The 24,321-nt window shown below is 28.0% G+C and overlaps 1 protein-coding gene across 4 annotated transcripts in view; it reads left to right on the plus strand.

Annotated features, from left to right (window-relative positions):
- Positions 1-24,321, plus strand: part of LOC122500450 (dihydropyrimidinase) — a 345,407-nt gene that overhangs the window by 246,579 nt on the left and 74,507 nt on the right. For all 4 annotated transcript variants that reach the window (XM_043609380.1, XM_043609379.1, XM_043609381.1 and 1 more), the window contains one exon: positions 19,292-19,471. In XM_043609380.1, coding sequence (XP_043465315.1) covers positions 19,292-19,471 — 180 coding nt within the window. The remainder of the gene's footprint in view (positions 1-19,291; positions 19,472-24,321) is intronic.

Genomic DNA, 24,321 nt, shown 5'->3' on the forward strand with positions numbered 1-24,321 from the left:
ATGCAACTACTTTAAGTAGTAAAATTAACTACAGTTATCAGTTGAACTGTGTCAGGAATGCCTTTAAGTATTAAGAAACTCATCGTAGCGGGCGAGCGTGGTTAGGTGGTTAGGTTATCGGTTTACGAATGTTAGGGTCGAGCGTTCAACTCCCGACGCTTAGAGATTTTTCTCCGTTAGGTATATAGACATTAAGTAAATAAGGTATAGGTAAACAAAAGTGGGTAGGGGGAAATATAAAAAAATACAACTCGATAATATTTATAATAAATTATAAATAATTTTATTTTACCATTTTCAGTAGTTACTTTATTACTGAGTTATCTTAGTAACTTTAACTACATATCAGGAGTTAATTCTACTGCAAAACTGTCATTGGTTCCTATTTAACTAAGAAAAGTAGTTAATGCAACTGTATTATCACTTCATTCAACTACATATCTGATAATTAATGTAAGTTCAAAATTATCTTTGGGGACTTATTGAACTAAGGAAAGTAGTTAAAAAGTAGTCAAATCTACTAATAATTTTTTTCAGTGCAAAAGTCCGGTGTGTAACCAAGAGCTATACACGCTCTCATATATGAGAGTATAATAAAAATTAAATAATTATAATAATAATAATAATAATAATAATAGTTATAATTATACACAGGGGTAGCTTAATACATTTCAATCCCTTTTGCAAAAGAACTCAATATATACTGTCCCCCCTGAGGCCTTAAATGGTTTGAAAGTGCGTATTGCCCAATCAATCCCTTCCGGAGTTACAACTTTGGCTGCTAGTTTCCAGTGTTCCCGATTTCCTCGGGCCCTTCTGGGTCCCACGCGATAGTTATTCTCCAACTTTTCTCTAAAGTCTGGGAAGTTTACTTCCATTAGATACTTTCGGTACTCCCTTTTATCCTGCACTGAAAAAAAAGTGCTGTTGAATCAAATATCTCCATGCTATTGAATTCCCCGTCATTGATTCAATGACACATTTATTAATCGAAAAGTATATTGCTTAAAATGAAAAAATGAAACTGTTTAAATTAAAAGTACGGTACTGTAGAATTAATGATATTGTGCAAATTGTTTCTATAGTTCATCTATATATAGCAACAGAATTATTTTTTTGCTTCTTTGACATTATTCATTTGAAGCATCTAATAGATAAATTTGAAGAAAATGCGTGTAAATTTAAATCAAATGAAAAATTGTTTGCTCTAAAGAAGCGCGCTCTGAAAACGAAAGCATATGCTTTCGTTTCAATGAGTGGTGCTATTGCGGACTGCCTATAGCATATGCTATAAAAATAAGAACACTATGTTTTGAAACATTGACAGGTACTAAATTTATTGAAATACTTACCCACATATATTTATATGTTTATTAAACCTGTCGTTTTTGAGATTCCAATATAAAAAAGTATTATTTAAATTCTTTTAATTAATTAATGACTAGTTAAATATAAATTCCCTATATAAATTCGCTTATATACGCGAAAAATCTCGAGCACGGTATTTAACCACAAAGTAAGTGCCCAACGTTGAGAAGCGGATGTATTACATTGCAGCGCGGCGGTTCTCGTCTATCACGGAAGTTAAGCGTCGTTGGTCGCGGTTACTAAATGGATGGGTGACCGCTTGGGAATAGCCTATTTTTCTGACTAAAAAAGATAAGTGTGTTTGAATGTGTATGTGTGTGTGTGTTTAGCCGTTGGAAAAAATGAAAATAATAATAAAGATGTATATGTTAGTGTGAAAAATTGAAAAAAGATGTGTATAAAAAGTGTTGTGTTAAAGGTGTGAGAATTAATTATAGTATATAAAAAACATGTGAACAAAAATTCCCTTTTTTCAATTTATCGTTGGTATATATTTAACCACATAAAAGAATTGAATTAACAGTATGGTGTTATTCAATCGATAGCAACAACTAAAAAAATTAAGAGTACAAATTTTTGAATCATAAAAATGATGCTTTTAAATTTAAAAGTTATAGTCATTGACTCAAAAGCATATACTGTTAAATTAAAAAATTTTGTTTATTGATTCAAAAGGATTCACCTTCGAATTAACATAGTATGCTGTCAATTTGAGAAATATGCTTTTGTTTCAAAGAAAGTGATACTATCGAATCATTAGAATCGGTGCTTTCAAAACAACAGCATATACGTTAGGCAGCCCGTTATGACACTATTCAATGAATCAAACCCATATGTCATTGATTCAACAGCATTTTTTTCTCCGTGTGGGCATAATGCCCATTAGGTAACTTAATGGTAGTTAGTTTGGCCATTGGGTCTCTAGCTAGTACCTTATGGAGTCTTGATGCTTCTGATGCTCTTTCGATTCCCTCGCAAAAGCTCCTCTAGCTGATACCCCGTGCATTCTCTACCTCTTTCTTGTAAGAATTACGAGCCGCATGATGTTCATCCCATGCTTGCTGATTCTTACGTTTCTTGGCTTTATTGAAAACCTTTCTTACTGTTTGCCTATGTCCCTCCAAACAGGAGTTCCACCATTCCACCATTACAACCCCTGTTGGAGTCTACTTTTTTGGCTACACAGCTTCTTTCAAAAGAGCAGATAATCGAATCTCGCAGATATTCCGCTGCGAGTTCCAACTCTTCATATGTTTCATAAAAGGTGGAGAAACACTCCATGGGGCCTTGATGTCCTCAATATATGAAGCCCAATCAGTACTCCTAGGATTACGTCCCCATTTATGTTCCCGATCTTTCGATTCCATTCTGAATGTAATAAGTCTGTGATCCGAGAGGGAATCTTCATCAAGTCCCTACAGTCCCTCACACCACTCCACACAGACTTGGAATAGATCGTAATGTCCAACACTTCTTTTCAGTTAACAGTAACGAAAGTTGGCTCATTACCCTGATTTAAAATTTCTAAATCCGTATCTATCAGAAAATCTAAGAGTCTTCTGCCTCTGTCGTTAATGTCAGTGCTGCCCCATACGACATGGTGCGCATTGGCATCACAACCTATTATCAAAGGAAGACTTTGCCGTTGACAGTAATCTACCAACTTCTCCACCTCTGTAGGTGGTGCGGGGTCATCCCCGATCCTTAAAAATAAGCGGAAGCTACTACAACCTCCCTTTTATTTCCGTTCTTTTTCAAGTACTCAGCCTTAACAACAGCTAAGTCCCTAGTAGTTAATTCCAATAGAGGGAAAGCGTCTAGACTTTCTACTAATTATCAGTAATTCAATTTATTCTGGTAATAGCAATTAGTAGAATTCTACAGATAATCTGTAAAATTTTACAAATTCAAAGTTAAAAGTAAACATTTCAGTTCAAAATTATCTCAATCTTGCTATGTGATGTTTAAATATTACTTCAAATTACACATAAACAATTACTGATACATATTTTTAAATATATTTATAACTTATAATCTAACAAGAAGTTCTAGCTATTACAAGCTATATAGGGCCAGGTTAAGGTACATTCCAAGCTAGAACCATTATAGACCCAATAATCAATATTGGCAAACCTTTGCAATTTCCACACATGTTCTTTGAATAGGTTTAATGAAATTTTTCAACAAATTGTATTATTTTAATGAAAAAATTCAAGTATCTTTGAACAATTTATTGAATTAAACTTTCATAGAAATACAATTTTTTTCGCAGAATTTTAAATAAAGTTATTGAAAATTTGAATAATTTTTAATGTAAATATTTAATTGAAGGGCTACATAAAATAAGGGGACGAACGCGTGGTTGAAAGGGATAATATCAGTCAGGTAGCAGCGAGCGGCTCAAGGCCTGTCACTGCTACCCGACTGGTAGTATCCCTTCCAAGCCTCGCGTTCGTCCCCTTATTTTATGTAGCCCTTCAATTATTGTAACTTTCTTCACAGCAATTAAAATTTTCAAGAATTTTTGTTCAAAACCTTCTAAAATTTATAAATACTTTTGAAAATTGAAGATTTTTGTAACTATAGTTTTTTTCAATTTACATTAATTAACTTTAAGAATGTTACTCTAGAATTTAATTATTAAAAATAAATTTAATTATTTACAGAAATAAGAAATATTTTAGGAATTGTTTTAAAGTCTATTGCGGTTCAAAAGTTTATAAAGTGAAAAAAAATTCCAAAAGAGAAATTAAGGTTTTTATGATTTTCAAAAATGTTTTTGGACACCAAAAAGCAAGATTTTTGTAGTAATTCTATATAGAAGTTTGTTATTTTCTCAGTTCTTTTGATAAAATTCCCTAAGTTTTTCCTAAATCTCTGATTTACCTGACTTGTGGCAACCCTGTAAATAAATTTGTTTACTTAAAAAACAATATAAATTTTTTAATCAGCAGTGTAGAATTTAAAATAATGCTAAAATTTATTAGTCAGAGAAAACAAAAAATAGGTTTCATATTTCAATAAATTTTAATTTTTCAAAATTAGCAACGACTCAAATTTTAATTGATTCTGACTCGTCTTATTTATTGAAACTAAAGTAGGGTAGGGTGTGGCATATTACTATTCTTGTTTGGATTTTTGAGTCTAAAAAATGTATTTTAAAAAAATAAAAAAATGAGTAGGACCGTTTGAAAACTTGACTTCTTAGCTACAATTTTGCCATGTTTTATTTTGCTGTAACTCGATTCTGTTCCGAACTACAGGGTTTGTACGAAACTAATTTTTTTATGTCGAAAAAACGAGGGGCGAAACTATTCATTTATTAACAAATGATATAATACTAAAAAAATATAAAAATTAATTTGTTAATTGGAGGAGTTTTTCTCTTCCAATTTCTTACCATTCTAACCTAAAAACAAGCACACAAAAAAATAGGTACACTGTTTCATAGTTTTCGCTGTCATCAGTGGGCGAATAGTTTCGCCCCAACCGCACATTTTTTGAAAAAACACTTGTAAAATTTTTGAACAATAGAATATAAAAAATCCATTATGATATTCGTGTTCAGCACTAAATTTGAATTTAGAAATAATTTTTCCGACCGTTTATCACTATTTACAATGGCAGACTAAATGAGTGAAAACAAGTAAGGGAGCGTTCACAAATGATGTCACGTTTTTGGGGGAAGGGGGGGGGGGTCTTCCTAAACGTGACACAATGTATTTTTCTCATATGAAATTGCAAAAATTGCGTGACAGGGGGGGGGGGTAAAAATCTCCAAAAATTGCGTGACATCATTTGTGAACGCTCCCTAAGCGAGTATATCAAAATCACATTTGAGTACCTAACTCCTATGATAGATGGCGCCAGAAGCTCAAATGTGGCGTACAATGTTCATTTCACATGACAAGTATACAGTGTAAAAGAAACTTCAATCGGATGAATAGTTTTCTCTCCAGGACTATAAAATAGTTTCGCCCCGCGAATAGTAATGCCCCACCCTACCCTAATACTAATATTAAACTAATTTTGAGTAAAAAAATGAGAAAGATTAAGAAAACTGTAAACGAAACGTTAGGGAAGTTAACAACATTTAAGATCAACGATTAAAGGGAAAAATATTTGTCACGAAGAAAACAATACAATTTCCTGTTTACTTTTTTTTTTAATTATTGATCAAGAAAGTATGTAAAACATTTTAAAACAAAAATTTATAAAAAATATTAACAATAAAAATGTTTATTCTTTTAAATTGTTGATTGTAAACGTTGTGAATATTCTTTCTTATTTATTTATATTTCTAGAATTGTCAAAAAAAAATTCTGCTTTTTGGTGTCCAGCAACCTTTGAAAATAATCTAAAAATATTGAATTCTTCTTGAATTTTTTTATTTGACCCATAATTTTTGAAATCACCACGAATTGTAATGCAAAACCTTTTTTCTTCTATCTCTGGCAATAATAATTGAACTTTATAGAATATGAAATTAAGTTTATTTTAATTTAAAAATAATTTAATTCTTATTGAAATACTTTCATAAAATTATTATATTTATAATATAGGATATCTATCCAATAATTTTACTTTAAAATGAAAAAAAATAATTGAATTTTCCAAGAGTTCAGTACGCAATATTTTTAGTAAAAAGTAATTGAATTTTAGAAGATTTAAAATTAAAAATTCTGAAAATCATAATTCCTGGGGAAAAATATAATAAATACTATTTTGGATCTGAATTTATTTTATGAGTTATTTTTTTCCTACTTTCCTGTCACCGTTCTCTAAAATATAATTCAACTTTTCACGTATTTTTAAAAAGAAATGTCTAACTTTTATTCATGAAAATAATTTTAAAAATAGAAAATACTGAACTTTTAGAAGAAGAAATGTAAATAGGTAGTTCTTATCAATATAGTGTAGGTGTAATTTTCCATATTCGATTTGGTAATAGAAAAAAACGCCTAAACTTGAATGACGATTTATTTTTTTTATTTCTAATTTTTCACTGAGTCAATGTATCGTGGAAAAGAAGGTTAATTACAAGCTGGTTTGTTTATACAGAAGAATAATTTATTATGAATATATAATTAACGCACGCGAGAGAGGTTAACAGGTTGTGTGATCTTGTATGTCATGTGTGTGGGTGAAAATTTCTTTTCTCTATGCGTAGATATGTATATAAACGGGAGACATGTTAAAGAATTGTTACTAATTTTCCCCTGGAAAGAATATAATTAGGCACACTGTGTACTGAACCGTGTGAACCATATCATATATATATACGTAGAACGATGACCCCTGTGAACTCATCCAGCGTCACCGGTAGATCTTGTTAGCGTAATTCTGCACAAAAAAAACAAAACCGATTCCCTCTTTTCTATCTTGTTTCTTCCTTCCTTGAATTATTTTAAATAATGCATATTTTATACTACTGACCTAACAGATGTATTTTTAAATACCATTTTTCATAACCATTACTGAAGAAATAATTTATTTGATTCAGATAGCCGATTAATACTGGCAATTTATTATCAAAGAAATATTTACTGGAATCAAATAATAATAATTAAATTAATAAAATTGAATTAATTTTATTTGATATAATCATTTTAGCATTTGAAGCTAATACCATTTAATTAACTTAAATAAAAATTGTTTGAATCAAATAAATTTTTGTTTCAGGTAATGAACAAAATAAAAGTATAAAAATTATTTCATGAATATTTTCAAAGTTCAAGTAAACGAAATTTTGTTTTAAAAATGTTTATAAATTACTACCTTTACTACATTAAAAAGGAAGGTAAATTCAAAATTTACTTATTTAAGAATTAAGTTACTTTGAATACTTAATAGTTAAAATATGATTTAAAATTTTGTTTCTCAAATAATTTTCTCCAATTTCTAAAATTTTTTATTTTTAGAAATTAATTACAAAAAGAAGAAATAATAAATTAAATAAAAGCTTGGCGAATACAAAGTATTTACAATAAACTTGCAAATTTTCTTAACGCATCTATTTCTTTTTATTCATAAATTTTCTATATATTATAATAATTCGTTTTATTCCGGTAATCCGTTCGCATTTTGAAGTTAGTTGTTGTTTCCATTTTTGTTTCCTTATTATTTAAATGATTTTTCTTTTTAAATGGTATTAGGGGAGAGTGGGGCAAACCGCTTATACTAACGGTTTTTTTTATTCTTGTGACAAAATGAATCAACCGATTTCATTTTTCGATGGCTTGTTTGAAAGCTCATTTAATTGCGCAACTTTTTCCCAGAGACACATATACTTTATCTTTTATTGTTTAGTTGCTGTGTTAACTTTAAAAAATTTTGCAAACTGGTCGGTTTGCCCCACCCCTTGGGGTAAACCGGCCAGTTAGGTTTTTCATCTATAATATTGCGTTTGTATAATCTACAATAACAACAAACATAAAGAATAAAGTTTGAAATTGTCAGGGAAACAATATTAAAGGGTCTAATTCTCATTGGAAGACAATTATTTTTCATTGAAAGTAAATATTTTAATGAAAAAAAACATTCTAATTAATAATAATTTTCGTGAAACTCTGATACAATGAAAATATCCTATGGCCGGTTTGCCCCACAGGCCCATTTTGAGAATAAATATTTGTTAAAAAGAAACGCTTTGCAAATTCATCAAAGTTTTTGGTGGTAAATATTCCTGAGGTGTGTACCTTCAAAACCTAAGCTATTTCGGAGATATTGACACCTGGCCGGTTTACCAACCGGGACAGTTTGCCCCACTCTCTCCTAACCATAAAATTAATTTATTGAAAATCATTGAATTCCTGAGAAAATTTTATCAAAAAATTTGAAAATAATTGAATTCCTTAGAAGAATTAATTAATTTCTTCAATTTTTTTGTATGTAATTTAGGTTTTTTAATAATATTTTAATTGAAAATTTTTTAAATAATTGAATTTTACGAAGAATTTCTTTCAAGTTTTTAAAACAATCGTGATTTGAATTGAATTTATATGTAGAAATTTATTATTTATGAAAATAATTGAATTTTTTGGAGAAATTTTATAAAAATTCTACTGGAAATAAGTAATTAAATTCATAGGAAGATATTTATTTTATTAAATTAAATAATAATAAATTAAATAATTAAAATTGAATTGAAAATAATTGAATTCAATAAGTGAATTTAAAAATTTTTAATAAAATAAATAAATAAATATTATTAAAAAATTGAAATTGATATTTGAAAATAAAAAATTTTGTAATTTACTTAAAAATAATAAATTGAATACCGCGTTTGGCGCTTGAAACATTCGCTAGTATAAAATATTCTTAATTGAAAATTGGCATTGGCACTTTGATAAATTTACCAATTTTCAAACGCCTATAATTCTTTTGGTGTTAAATGGTTCAAATATGAAAAACCGGACAAGTGCGAGTAGAACTCGTACTAAAACCGAGAATTCCGTACCCTCGGATCAACTCCAATATTCTTCGCTGTGTTTTTTCTGTAGAGTAGAACGGGGTGAAATAGCCAGGGTGCAAAAAAGCCATTTGACTTTTATTTGAAAACTATTAAACCGATTTATCAGCTATTTAGAATATAAATACTATCACTTAATACGCAACTTTTGATACTAGTTTGGATGTTGTACCTATATTAATATAATTTTTATTGTAATTTTAATTTTTGAGTCGCTCTGCGTATAATATTTCGATGAACTTTTCGAACATATTACAACCTGTTTAAGTGAACGGGTAATAAAAATAAATGTTTGTACATAAGGAGAAAACTATACTCAAAACGTATACAATGTTAATTTTTGGAAATTGAACTGAATTTAAAATTTATTTTAGCTTTTAGAAAAACTGGTTTTGGGGGTGAAAAAGCCAGGGACAAAAGCCATTGAATATTATGTGAAATTCATTTGTTTTCTACTTAAACTAACCTTCTAATTTTACAAAATTTTCGCGTGTTTACTTAATAAAATTAATTAAACACGACGAAAAGATGGTATAAAGTGCGTTAAAAATAAACAACGAAAAAACGGTTGCAACAAAATATGGCATCTGTGGTGAAATTTAAGGAAGACTTTAAAAAAAGGTACAAAAACTTGGCAGTGTAAATTGAAAACAGGTAAACTTAACATAATATTCAATTTTCCTTGATAAAAGCTCTTTAAAATTTATTAAAATATTTTAAAAATAAGATTATTTGTCATGTAAATAAAGGAAATCTATAAAAATATCAAAATTAATAACATATTTTGCTAAAATCGCGAGGTGGCTTTCTCTCCCCACCAGGTGGTACAAAAAAGCCATTTGCAGAGGTTTCGTAAAACTCTTATAACTTAGTTCTTTCATGGGATAAAAAATATTTCCGTCAAGAATATTCAAGCTTAATAACTAAACTTTCAATGCCAATTAGAAATTTGAGAAAAAAATTTTAAATTCAGATTTTATAAATTAAAATGTAAAAATGTGGCTATTTCACCCCGTTCTACTCTAATCTACAGGTGAAAATGAATAAATAACCAATTTTCATCTCTTCAGATAAAAAACTGTGGGCGCTAGGGTAAAAAACACGCTTTTTTGACGAAATTTTTTAAAACTTTGAGTTTTTCGCTGAAAAAAATATGAAGATAAAATCCAATCATGTTCGGTGTATTTTTCCTGAAATCTACACATGAAAATACATAAAATAAGGAAAATTGTAGTCCAATAGGCCAAGAATTATAAAAACCAAGGGGGGGACACACACTTTTTTCCTAAATCAAAAAAAATTTCTAGTTTTTCGCAAAAAAAGTATGAAGATGAACTCCAATAATTTTTTCTGTAATCTACACGAGAAAATAAATAGAAAATGCCCAACGCCAGTCCACTAGACTAAGAATTGAGAGAACTAGCATAGGTATAATTGAGCGGATGGGAAGAAGAACTCGCCGAGCGCGAGACCGTAAGGGATAATATCAGTCAGGTAGCAGTGAGCGCCTCTGGGCCACACACTGCTACCTGACTGGAACAATCCTTTACGGTCTCGCGCTCGGCGAGTTCTTCTTCCCATCCGCTCAATTATTTTCAAAAATTAAAAAAAAATTTTAGGTTTTCGCTCAAAACGCTATGAAGATCAATTCTAATCATTTCCACTATATTTTTCCTGTAATCTACACGTGAAAATACAAAAGTGTACCAATTTTCAGCTCTCTAGGTAAAAAACTGTGAGCGCTAGAGTGAAATACACGCTTTTTTGACGAAATTTTTAAAAACTTTGAGTTTTACGCTGAAAAAAATATGAAGATCAAATCCAATCATATTCGCTATATTTTTCCTGAAATCTTCACACGAAAATACATAAAAAAAGCAAAACTGCAGTCCAATAGGCCAAGAATTGTGAAAACCAAGGGGGGGGGGTACACACTTTTTTTCTAATACGAAAAAATTTTTTAGTTTTTTGCAAAAAAAATATGAAGATGAACTCCAATAATTTTTTCTGTATGTTTGTTGAAATCTACACGAAAAAATAAATAAAAATGTATAACGTCAATCCACTAGATTAAGAATTGTGAGATCCAGCAAGGGTTAAAGTATTTTCGAGCTTGAAAAAAGAGATTTTAGTTTTTCGATGAAAACACCATGAAGATCAATTCTAATCACTTCCGCTATATTTTTCCTGTAATCTATGCGTAAAAACGAATAAGTATGCCAATTTTCAGCTCTCTTGGTAAAAAAAACTGTAGGCCCCAGGAGGAGGGGTACATGAATTTTTTTCAAAATTTTCGAGTTTTTCGCAGAAAACACTATGAAGATCAATACCAAATATGTTCGCTATATTTTTCCTCTAATCCATTTTTGAAAATACATATGCATACCAATTTTCATCTTTCTATAGGTAAAAAACTGTGAGCGCCAGGGGGGGTATATGCCTTTTTTTGCGAAAAACGGCCAAAATTTGATGTTTTTCGCGGAAAACTCTATGAATATTAACTCCAATCACGTTCGCTATATTTTTCGTGTAATCTACGCGTGAAAATACATATGTGACGCGACACGAGAAAAGGGACCTATCGCCGCAAAAGAGAATTTTACAGGGAGAGCGTTTAAAGCGCCGCCATGCGCAGAAAACCCGTGTATTTACGCGTACAAGCTTAAAATTTGGGCTTTATATTATTAACACTATTTAAGTTTTTCAACTTTTGATTTTTTCACGTGAAAGAGCAAAGAATAATCTGTCGAATAGCACCATAATCTCAAAATCGATTTTTTTAACGATAGGTCCCTTTTCTCGTGTCGCGTCACATATACGTGTACCTCTCTAGATGAAAAACTGTGAGCGCTAGGGGGGGGGGGTACATGGTCACTTTCCGTAACCGTTTTAATAGGGTTCCTATCGGGTACGGAACCCTAAAAAGAGCTAATATATTAAGAAAAATAAAAAATATTTATACTTGAATTCTAAGAAGTTGAAATACATTTGAATACCTATATTATTATAAATCTGCTAAGAATTATGTCGAGTATAATTGAAGGGCTACATAAAATAAGGGGACAAACGCGAGGCTTGGAAGGGATACTACCAGTCAGGTAGCAGTGACAAGCCTTGAGCCGCTCGCTGCTACCTGACTGATATTATCCCTTTCCACCATGCGTTCGTCCCCTTATTTTATGTAGCCCTTCAATTTATAAGACTTACATCATATGTGAATTTTTATGTAGTTATGCCATGACTCTCTTGATTCTCATAATAAAGGGCGTGTAAAGTGTGTTATTTATATATTTGAAATCTTAATACAACAACTTTGCGCATTTAGATAAAAATTACTGTTCCTTATCAATTTTTCATACTTTCTTTTTTGAATAAATATTTTTTATAAAAACATTAAAGAAGAGAAAATAAAGAAATTTTTATACTCTGCTAAAATAATTTTATATTAAATATAATATATATTGAATATACAATAATATTATTTATAATTGTATCAATAAAATATTTCAATACATTTTTTATTATAATTTTATAATCTGTTCGCAATAATGGACACTGTTTATATAAATATGAATACTTAATTTATTTATAAATACAAATAATATTGGTTTCATAAAATTTCTCTTTCATAAATTTCCGCATTTATAAAAAAATCACTTTCTTTAAATTTCAAGTTCTTTCGAGCAGAACTTATTTCCATTGATTATGATACTAAAATCTTTCAATTTCTTGCAATATTTCCTTAATGATAATTATTTCTTTAATTATTAGATAATCTATTTTTACAATCACTTTGCTTTCCTTCTGTGTTATTATTTTATTGATTTTATTTTAATGAAAAAGTAATAAATTACATTGTCTTTATTTATAAATGGGACAGTCGCAGTATTTAATTTCTTATTATTATTATTATGAAAATTTCAAATTTTTTACTTTTAAATATCAACTTCAATTTTCGAATGATTTTAGATTATGTTCATAAATGATTTAATTCTTTGCAGGAAATTCTTTTTTTGCAATACAATAATTTAAATAAAATTCCTCAAAAGAATTCCATTATTTTTACAAATTTTTATAAAATTTGTCGAAAGTAGGTTCAATTATTTTCAAAAAATTTGATACAATCTTTTATAAGAATTCATTTATTTTTAATGCAAATTTAACTAAATTGATTAAAAGAATTTTAAGTTTCTTCGAAACAATTAAATAATTTTCAAAATTTTTAATGAAATTCTTGGCAAGAATTCAATTATTTCCATAAATAATAATATTCCTCAAAAAAAATTCAATTATTTTCGATGCAATTTTTATAAAATTTCTCAAAAAAAAAATCAATTACTTTTAAAAAGTTTAATGGAATTCCTTAAAAAGAACTCAATTTTATTGTTTTGAAAAGTTTTGATAAAATTCTTTAGAAGAAGACAATTATAACTTCAGTACAATTTTAATTAATTTTCTCCATAGAATTTAGATTTTCTTTGAAACACTTATAAATTTGTACGTATACAATATTTTTAATTTTTTGTTTTCATAAATAATAATGTGCTTAAATTATTTTCAATACAATTTTAATAAAATTTCTCTAAATAATCCAAGAATTCAATTATTTTTAAAAATGTTAATAAAATTCTATGTAGGGGTACACATTATTGTCCGGTACACACCATTAGAACTCGACTGTCGATAAACCGGTTGTACTCAGGAGAGGTTTTCTACAGTTTCCCTCTTCTCTGGCGAGAAAACCCATTGACGGGTGGTCCAGGCAAATGCGAGAACTCCTAATAAAGTCGTCTGTAGACGCAAAATTAGGTTAATATATAGAAAAAATTTCATATGTAGAATGGTTATGCTTAATCCAAAAAAGTATTTCTCGGGGACTCTTGTCGAAGTGCGTAAGGCCAATAGGGCAGGAGTATAAACAATAAAAAAAAATTGGAAGGCTGTTTTGCTAAAATGTCAACGTAATGTTTATCATATTGTTTTCTATATTAGAGTTTCAGAATATTTATTTACGTAAGTGTTTTCCGGATCGGAATTTCCTGCTGAACTCGAATATCGTATTTATTTTCAAATTAATTCACGTTGTTCCATAAAATTTAGAAAAAACTGAAATTATTATCTCTAACTATAGTTAGAGATAATACGGCACGGTAAAATCCTGTTAATGCCATTGCAAATTTTAAAAAAGTGTTTAATTGTTCTTTTTAGGTTGATATACATAATGGTGCGTAATTATATACGGAAAACAAAGCTTATTGGCCAAGAAATTATGGTGGTCGTCTGAAGAAAATTGGTTAAACCTCTGATTCTAGTTCAGATGAATTTTAATACAATAATTGAAATTCAGAAAATGTTCAATACATATTATTTTTAATACTTGAAATATCAATATTGAATAGTCTAAATCGAATAAAATAAAGAAAACGAAAATTTACTGATTTTCTATAACATTTTTAGCATTCGGATTCTTTTAATATCCTTGCCCCGGTGCTGGGGCAAGGATAGTTAAAAATTTTTGTTTACTTTTTCATTCGTATCTCGTATAGGGATTTGAGTGTACAGTAAAATAATGTACAGCAAAATTATAGCCAAATAACCAGGCTTTCCAAAAATACTTTTTGTTTGCAGATACATATGGGGCATTCCAGGCCAAATCGGAAATCATTTTGCTTTTGCACCTCAAATTTTTTTTTAGCTCTTTGAAATGAGCTACCATGATTTTTTTCAAATTTTTTCATAAAGCGGTTCAGAAGATACAGATTTTTGAAAAATTACGTTTTTTCCGTAATTTTTTTTTTAAATTCTTATAACTCGGTCAAAAATTGATCAAATTGGACGTTTTTATAATAAAAAGTTTTTTTTTCACGCGTAGTTTTTAATAAAAATATTTTTAAAATTTTTTAAAATAATTTACGATAAGATTTAAAATTTTTTTAAATAAAATTTCATTTTTAACAATGTATGTATCGATCAATTTTTTTCAAAATTTTTCGTAAGAAACTAGCGCTAAATTAACAATTTTTAAGCCTTGTCCGATCGTGGGCAAACGATGGGATCTATTTATTTTGAAATTTTTAATTTTTATATACACAATGAAAACGGTACGCCTAACTTGCCATTTGACCAAATCACAATTTTACACAGAAAGAAGGTTAAGTTTAGAAAGACTCAGTCTAAAAACACATTTTCTGTGAAAAATTTGTTTGATTTTAAAAATTAAAAATTTCAAAATAAATAGATCCCATCGTTTGCCCACGATCGGACAAGGCTTAAAAATTGTTAATTTAGTGCTAGTTTCTTACAAAAAATTTTTTAAAAAATTGATCGATACATAACATTGTTAAAAATGAAATTTTATTTTTAAAATTTTTAAATCTTATCGTAAATTATTTTAAAATATTTTTATTAAAAACTACGCGTGAAAAAAAACTTTTCATTATAAAAACGTCCAATTTGATCAATTTTTGACCGAGTTATAAGAATTTAAAGAAAAAATTTACGTAAAAAACGTCATTTTCAAAAAATCTGTATCTCCTGAACCGCTTTATGAAAAAATTTTAAAAAAATCAAGGTAGCTCATTTCAAACAGTACTAAAAGAAACAAGTTGTAAATCCAGATGTTCATTACATGAACATTTTGCTTCCTCTTTACGAAAATTTATACTTTGTTTATACCAATCGATTCGTCTTGATGCAAAGAATAAAGTAACTTCAATAAGCAACTTAAAAAAATTTGTTTAAAAAAAAATTTTTTTTAGAAAAAAGTCAAAAAAAAAATTTTTTCTGAGAATTTTTTAAAGTCTATCAATCCATTTCGAGATATTTTTATGATAAATATACCTGGTAAATTTTAGCCAAATTCGTTAAAACCTCTTCGAGTTATCGTGTTCACAAAAATCGGGATCCACACACACACATACATACATCCGGACAATTGTTCAGGGTCTTATATAACATAGTCCTATATAGAAGAAAATTTGGTAAAAGGATTTTTAAAAATTTTGTAAATTAGACGACTACAAAGCTTCCTCACGAGGAAGCAAAAAATGTTTAAAAAAAATTTGAGATGCAAAAGCAAAATGATTTCCGATTTGGCCTGGAATGCCCCATATTCAAGTTTGGCCGTTAGATCCAAAAAGGTCTTACCTAACTATTCTTGCCCCATCCTCCCCTACTCTCTAAATTTGAATTAGTGAGAATGTTTACTAATTTAAATTATATTACAAAAGTAATATTATAAAAATATCACTGAGAAAAATGTTTTTTAATCTAAAAATATGTAGCCAACTCAAAAAATATGTTTAAATCAAACAAAAAATTATTATTTTTAATTAAAAAATAATTTTTGGTTGACTGTATGACAAAGATAATTGTGTTTGATTCAAATATATATTGTTTTCTCAGAGATTAAATAACAAAAAGTACCTAAATTCATACGAAAGGACAAGTCTCGTATATGTTGAATATACATAAATAAATAAATAAAAATATTATTATTACTATTGGCATTGTTTCGTATTGTTTAATATTTTTATTTTCTTGACTTCCTCGCTCACGAAGTTATTGTGTCTCATTTTTGAAGATGAAATTTTTTTGTCAGAGACCTTTTCAGCAAACTTTCCCGCTGTCATGGAATGAAAACAATTTGATTAAGAGTAGCATATGACAGAGAGGCTTTCAAAGCGTCAGGTATTTCAAGTACTATTATAAATGGATAATGACACTTTTTTCTGCTTCTGATGAGACAACTTTTTTTAAATCGCGAAACAAGTTGAATAGATAAAATTTTTCTATATACAACTTGAGAGATTTCTCATATAATCTCTCATAGATCTCCTCTCTTTAATATATACATAAATGACATCAACCATAACATCGCTTCGAAAATTCTTATTTTTGCTGATAATGTAAAAATTTATAAACTCATACAAAATTACGATGATGTATCCCTTCTCCAGTCTGACTTAAATTTAATTTTTGATTGGTCTGTAAAAAATAAACTTCCCTTGAATATTTCTAAATGCCATTCTTTATCTTTTACTAGAACAAAGACGCCTATAAAATGTGATTATTTAATAAACAACATCGCTTTAGAAAGAGTAACAAGTACATGTGTGGAGTGACTTTCGATAATAGATTATGTTTCAATGATCAAATATCTCAAGTAGTGTCTTCCGCATCTAAAGTCCCAAGGCCCTAGGGCCTTGGGATGTTTATTAACGTCAACTAAGTATTTTAGAAATTCGTCAACAATAGTTGCATTATATAAATCTCTGGTTCTTTCTAAAATAAATTATATCCCATTTATATGGATTCCTTATTACAACAAATATAATGATAAACTGGAGAAAATCCAAAAATCTTTTCTAAAGTACTTGGCGTTTAAAACTAATAGAATTTATCCACGACAAGGCTGTGATTATCTCGATTTGTGTAACAGGTTTCATTTTCGTACAATAACCCAACACAGAATCCTGTTCGCGACTTAAGGGGATCCCACTTATCGACATTGCAGATCTAAAATGATTAAAAATCTGCAACGACCGTTTCTTGGAAAATATAAGATATTATTACCTATAAATTTGGAAAACTCATTTTTTATCATGAATACACAGGATGAGTATTTTATTTGTTGTAATTATTTGAAAAAAATTATTGTTAGAAAGTTAAATATGGGCAGTTTCCCTGTAACACATCTTTGACTACTAGCTCAATCTGCAACGACCATTTCTCGAAAACAACGAAACAAAATAATTTTTCCATTTGGGAAATTTAATTTTGTAGGAAAATACGGAGGATGAGACTCATTTGCCATTCAGGAATGGTTCTATGAACTACTAAAAGCTGTCACATGTGTTCTTCTTGTTGTAAATTGCTATACAAAACAGTTTACATAAATTAAAGTTTTTTATTGTTGTTTTCATATGTAATTAATCTTATTATGTGTATTTTTTATTAAAATTAAGTTTGCTAAATGGAAAAATTATTTTGTTTTGTTGTTTTCAAGAAAAGGTCGTTGCAGTTTGGGCTCTTGGAAACTGACCATATTTAATTTTCTAACAATATATTTTTTTTAATAATTACAACAAATAAAATACTCATCCTATGTATTTATAATAAAAAATGACTTTCACAAATTTATAGGTCATAATTCCTTATATTTTTCAAGAAACGGTCGTTGCAGATTTTTAACCATTTTTTATCTGCATTGTCGGTATGTGGGAAAATCCTGAATTCCCAAATAAACGCTCCACAACTTCTCGCCCAGATACCTTTTAGAGTTCCTCATCCTGCTTCTAGAAATCTACAACCCTTTTACCTTGATCGGACCTCAAATGCAGTCGCAGAAGTCGCACCCTTGTATTTTTCGTGCAACCACATAAACTTGATGTTCACACAAATCAAGCCCGACCTTGATTTGTTTTTCTCATCTAGAAAAACTTTCCAATCTGCTCTTGATATTTATATTGACAACTGTTGTTGACAATGTCGTTCTCAATTTCTACTATCAATTTAATTTTTTGTTTTTTAGACTTAAGTATTGTTAAATAATTAATTTTATTTTTTTTTCGTAACCCATGTATGGTCCATCTTGGACTGCGGGAAAGATTATGTAAATAAATAAATAAATATAATTCATTGAAATGTATTTGAGGACGACTGGATTTTTTAAATAATTTTTTTCCTTTTTCTGTCTATCATTTATAAGCATTTGTGGATACTTTCTCTTATTCCTAATATGTTTCGAGCAAAAAACTTGAGAATTTACTATTATTACGAAAGACAGTTGCAATGTGTGAACTCAATAATTCAATGAAAGAAACTTTTAACCCACATTTTAAACTCGATTGATAAGTTTATATAGAAAGGTATCGGGAATAATTTATTTCACAAGAATTTGTAATTCGATATTTATTTAATGTTAACTCTACAAAGTATACACTTAAACTGAGACACAGCAGAATACGCAGTAGCTATATAACAAAAGATATAAACATTGAACGATGGGTAATCCCATCTACCTTCCCTCTCATTATACACGCAGGTATAAGTTTTAATTATTATTTCGTAGCACACTTTTGGATCTTTACAAATAATATTATTTAACCTTTATTAAGATAATAAACGAAGTGAGGAAAACTAACAGTTTATATAGTCGATTCAATTTATATTCAATTTCATTTTAATAATATTATTATGCATATATTTTTCCTTTTTTGGAATTTAATAAAATTGAAAAAAACGTTTGATAATTTTATTTTTTTACATTTTTAATATTTTCTTTTTTTTTAATTGAAAAATTATTTTCCTAAAATTTATTTTGCTTTATTTATTCGTTCGAAATTTGGAAGTCAGAAAACCAAAATATTTTTTATATCATAATTTTTATTATTAATTTATTAAAATTATTATTTAATTATATTCTTTAAACTAATTTCTGTATTTTTTCAGGTAAAAGAAGAAATGGCAATTTTGGCAAAAGATCATGGAGTGAATAGTTTCAAATTTTTCATGGCTTACAAAGATTTGTACATGTTGAGAGATAAGGAATTAATGGAGGCATTCGCTTATTGCAAAAGTTTGGGCGCAGTTGCAATGGTCCACGCAGAAAATGGAGACATTATTGCTGAGGTGAAATTACAGAAAACAATTTTTTTTAATCAGGAGCGTAAATTTTATTTATTAATTCCTTTTTGCTTCCTCGTGAGGAAGCTTCGTAGTCGTTTAATTTACAAAATTTTTAAAAATCCTTTTAACAAATTTTCTTCTATATGGGACTATGTTATATAAGACCCTGAACAATTGTCCGGATGTATGTATGTGTGTGTGTGTGGATCCCGATTTTTGTGAACACGATAACTCGAAGAGGTTTTAACGAATGTGGCTAAAATTTACCAGGTATATTTATTATAAAAATATCTCGAAATGGATTGATAGACTTTAAAAAATTCTCAGAAAAAATTTTTTTTTTACTTTTTTCTAAAAATTTTTTTTGTTCAAAAAATTTTTTTAAGTTGCTTATTGAAGTTAATATATAATAAAATCTTATTCTTTGCATCAAGACGAATCGATTGGTATATAAAAAGTATAAATTGTATGAGAATTTACAGAGTTAATCATAATTAAAGCTGAAAATTTCGCATTTTTATCAAAAAATGAGTTCTTTTCGCAAAATTATGTTGCCGTATAAGAAAATCTTACTCATTTATTTCTAAAATCTTATTCTTTTCACCAAGACGGATCGATTGGTATATATAAAGTATATATTGTATTTAAATTTATAGAATTAAAACCAATTATAGACAAAAAATTTGCACTTTTTAAAAAAATTCTTTTTTCTTAAAAATCATGTTGCTGTACAATAAAACATTATTTATTGAAAAATAAATCAAAAATCTTATTCTTTGCATCATGACGAATCAATTGATTAAAATAAAGTATGTATATATATATATATATTGAAAATTATAGAATTAATTACAATCAAATTTGAAAAATTCACTTTTTTACTAAAAGTTTTTTTGTTTATTTAGATTCATATTACTGTATAAGAAAATTTTATTCTTTCTATAAAGACGAATGCAATTTATTTTATAAATGTTAAATTGTATTAAAAATGATTTAAAAATGAAATATATTTATCGTTAATTCTTCCTCCACGAGGAAGCAAATTTTTTTTGCTGATCGTAAAGAGGAAGCAAAATGTTCATGTAATGAACATCTGGATTTACAACTTGTTTACTTTATTATTAAGTATTTTATTATATTATTTATGTATATTTTTTACTTTTCATTATTTAGGTACTGTTTCATTCATTTTCTTTATTTATACTTTTTACAAGCCTCGAATTCTATTTATTACATTATTGTCTTTTTAGGACTATTTCGAAATTATTTTTTTAATAATATTAGGGTCAATTGGGGTAAATGTAAACGGAATATCTATGTTTCACCAAAAACATTAGTTTTTTTTTGTTAAAAGGTAAAACGGACGGATTTCTTTTGCATGAACTTGTTGCTAGTGTTCCCTAGAAAAATTTTATGAGGTACAAAGAAATATTGATGCACCTGAATCGCCTAAAACTGACTGTTTACATTTACCCCGAGATTTAAAAATTTTCCTAAAATTCGGGGTAAATGTAAACACCACTGTAGTTAAGTGAGGTTTAAGAAACAAGTTATTTCAAGTATACTACTGTTTTAAGGGATGGAAAAACTGAAAAAAAATTCTTCGTAGATGTATAGTAAATCAACCAGTTGACTGATAATGTATCATATAAATAAACAATCAACCATTACAAAATTAGTAATGTAAAATCTTGAATAACTTGAACAAATTTTAATAGATTTTCATTCAACTTGGTAAAAAGAAGTTTTTAAGGTTGCTGAATAAAAATCTAAAATCGAATTTTTAAATTTCAAAATGGTGGATCCAATATGGCAGATGAACCTAAAAATAATATTTTTAAACAAGTTGTTCATTTCATGACCATTAAGCTTCCTCAATATATATTATTATATATAATTTTAAAAGTTAAATAATTATAATAGTTTATTAAATATAATTAATAAATCTTCTTTTTAATAAATCAAAAAAAAAAATTAATGTTTTAAAGTATTAAGATAAAATTTCAAAAAATACAAAATTTCAATTTTTTTATGAAAATCTAAAATATTTATTAATTCTATAAATATTGATAAAATATATACTTTATATACATGAATCGATTCGTTTTTATGTCAGGAATGCAATTTTGACAAGAATTAATGAAAATTTTAATATAGAAAATAGTTATTTTAAAAAATCCAAAAATTAATTTTTTCAAAAATTAAAAAATTGTTGAAAAAAATTTTTTTTTAGATATTTTTGAAAATCCTTCTGTCTGATTTTTGGTATTCGTGACCGTAATACACCTACAAAATTTTATCAAAATCCGTCAAGACGTGTAAGAGAAAATTTGTCCACAAGAATCGGTGACATACACACACACACACACATACATACACACATACATCCGGACATTTGTTCCTCTCGACGAATTATATATACTACACTTGAAAATTTGTAAAAATAATTGATTCTAAAAAATTCGGAAATCGACATCACTATAAGGCTTCCTTTATGAGGAAGCAAAATTGATCAAATTTGCTTGAATCTGGCTACTAGGGGGTTTTTGAGGTCGCTGAATACGAATTTGAAGTAAAATTTTAAATTTTCAAAATGGCGGACGAACCTAAAAATATTTTTAAAAATTGATCAAATTTTCAAAAAAAAAAAATTTTTTTTTTATCAAATTTTTTTTTTCCAAGAGGACCTAAATTCCTTTTCTATGTAATATTTACATTGCAAAATTAATGAAATTGTGAAATAGAAGCAAATTTATTCAATTATTTTCTTTTAAAATATAGTTCAAGTTCTGTTTACATTTACCCCGAGTTTTCGAATTCTGGGGGTAAATGTAAACACTTAATTATTTACTAAGTAAGTTGCCGAAAATCAAAAATCAAAGTCAATTTTTGTTAGGGCATTAATAAGGAAGAATTACATATTTTTGTTTGATTTTTAAATTTATTTTTATGCAAATGCGAGACAAAATACTGAAACACTAAAATTTTGACTTTCAATCTTTTTTGCATTAAAAAATAACTTACACTATGCCATTGCCAATTGTCAAAATAAAATATTAGCAATACTCAGAACATCTTGTAGGTGAGCTGAGGTAAAAATATTGACGTCGTACTTATTTTTAAATTTGTAAATATAGCTGAAACATCTACTGTTTACATTTACCCCTTGTTTACATTTACCCCAAATGACCCTATAAGATAATTTAATTTTTGAACTTTAGAATCAATTTATAATTATTTGTTTTTAAATTAGGGGAGACTGGGGCGAAAGGTTAAACTGTGAAAACAGTTAAAATTTATTATCTTTCGAACGGAAATAGTTAGAGCATTGCAATTTTAATCATAGAAGGGTGTTATCACTCTAAATAAATGTCCGGAGTTATGTGACATTCTCTTCAATTTGTGGTGTCCATATTTAAAGTTTGTTTTCACCCTACTTTTGAAAATTTTTTCGTAAAAGAAAATATCAACTTTTAAGTATATTTTTTGAATTTATTCTCATCGCGATTTTTTTAGGTCCTTATTGGGGTCCCTTGAAGAAATACCTAAAGGTATTTGATAAATATCTTTAGTCACATTTTTTATATTTGTTGTTAAGGGGACATTCCAGTTCAAAATGTCAAAAAAATCGATTTTTTATTTTTTTTATTTTCGGATTTCTTATAGTGTCAAGAATACTCTCCTAAAATTTTATTCCAAAATTCGAAGAAAAACAAAAGTTATACATACTAACTTATTCTTCGCCATGTCAAACATGTTTTTATATGCGGATAAGCAGAACCCAATCAAATGATTTAAATGTTTTCTTATTTGCATTTTGTAAAAAAGACAAACAAATATGTATTTGGTGTTGCTGATCACAAATTAGATATCAAATTTTTAAAATTCAAAATGGCGGATCCAATATGGCGGAAGAGAAAATTAAAAATCAAGTGGATTTGCTTGAAAATCGTTGCTCGGGAGTTTTTAGGGTCGCTGATTACGAATATGATATCAGATTTTTAAAATTCAAAATGGCGGATCTAATATGGCGGATAATTTTTCAAAATTAATCAATTTTGAATTTAAAAAATATAATATTATATTTGTAATCTGCGCCCCAAAAACCCCCAAGTAACGATTTTTAAGCAAATCCGATGATTTTACCCTCCGTCACACACCTAGAGAGGGATTCCTTCTACGGTTTCAGTATTTTTTAAATAACTTTTGTTTTCCTCATTGCAAAATAAAATCAATTTTTATGCCTTTCGACAAATTCCTCCTCAACACATTTTTAAAAAAAACATTTAGTTTAAACATAATTAATCTTTAATTATGAGGCTTCAAAGCCAGAAAAAACTCGAAAAAGTGAGGTTATGTTAAGTAAAAAAATCAAGTTTTCAAAACATTTTTTGTTCCACTGTTGGTTAATGACAAAATTATATTATAAATATAATTAAAATAAGTTATTTAAAGATTTTTTTGCTTATTTGTTAATGCTACATTATTTTTACATGTCAAGTGGAATTCCTTCGAAGATGTGCATTCGTGTAATTAATTTTTATTTTCGAGACTGAAAAATTAATTTTATTAATTTTATAATTTAGAATAATTTACTACATATTTGTAAGTTTGTGTTAAAATTAAATTTTTGTTGATTTCTTCGTTTATTTTGTAATGTCGCTTATTTAACAATGTGGTGAGGGATTTGCTCTAAACGTGTGTAATGGTGTAATTATTTTTAAGGTGTGTGACGGAGGGTTAAAAAAAATTTTCCACCATATTAGATTCGCCATTTTGAATTTCAAAAATCTAATATCATATTCGTAATCAGTGACTTCAAAAACCCCCCAATAACTCCCGAGTAACGATTT

This window comes from Leptopilina heterotoma, unplaced genomic scaffold (assembly GCF_015476425.1).
Source record: "Leptopilina heterotoma isolate Lh14 unplaced genomic scaffold, ASM1547642v1 Lhet_186, whole genome shotgun sequence".
In the NCBI taxonomy this organism is placed as follows: domain Eukaryota; kingdom Metazoa; phylum Arthropoda; class Insecta; order Hymenoptera; family Figitidae; genus Leptopilina; species Leptopilina heterotoma.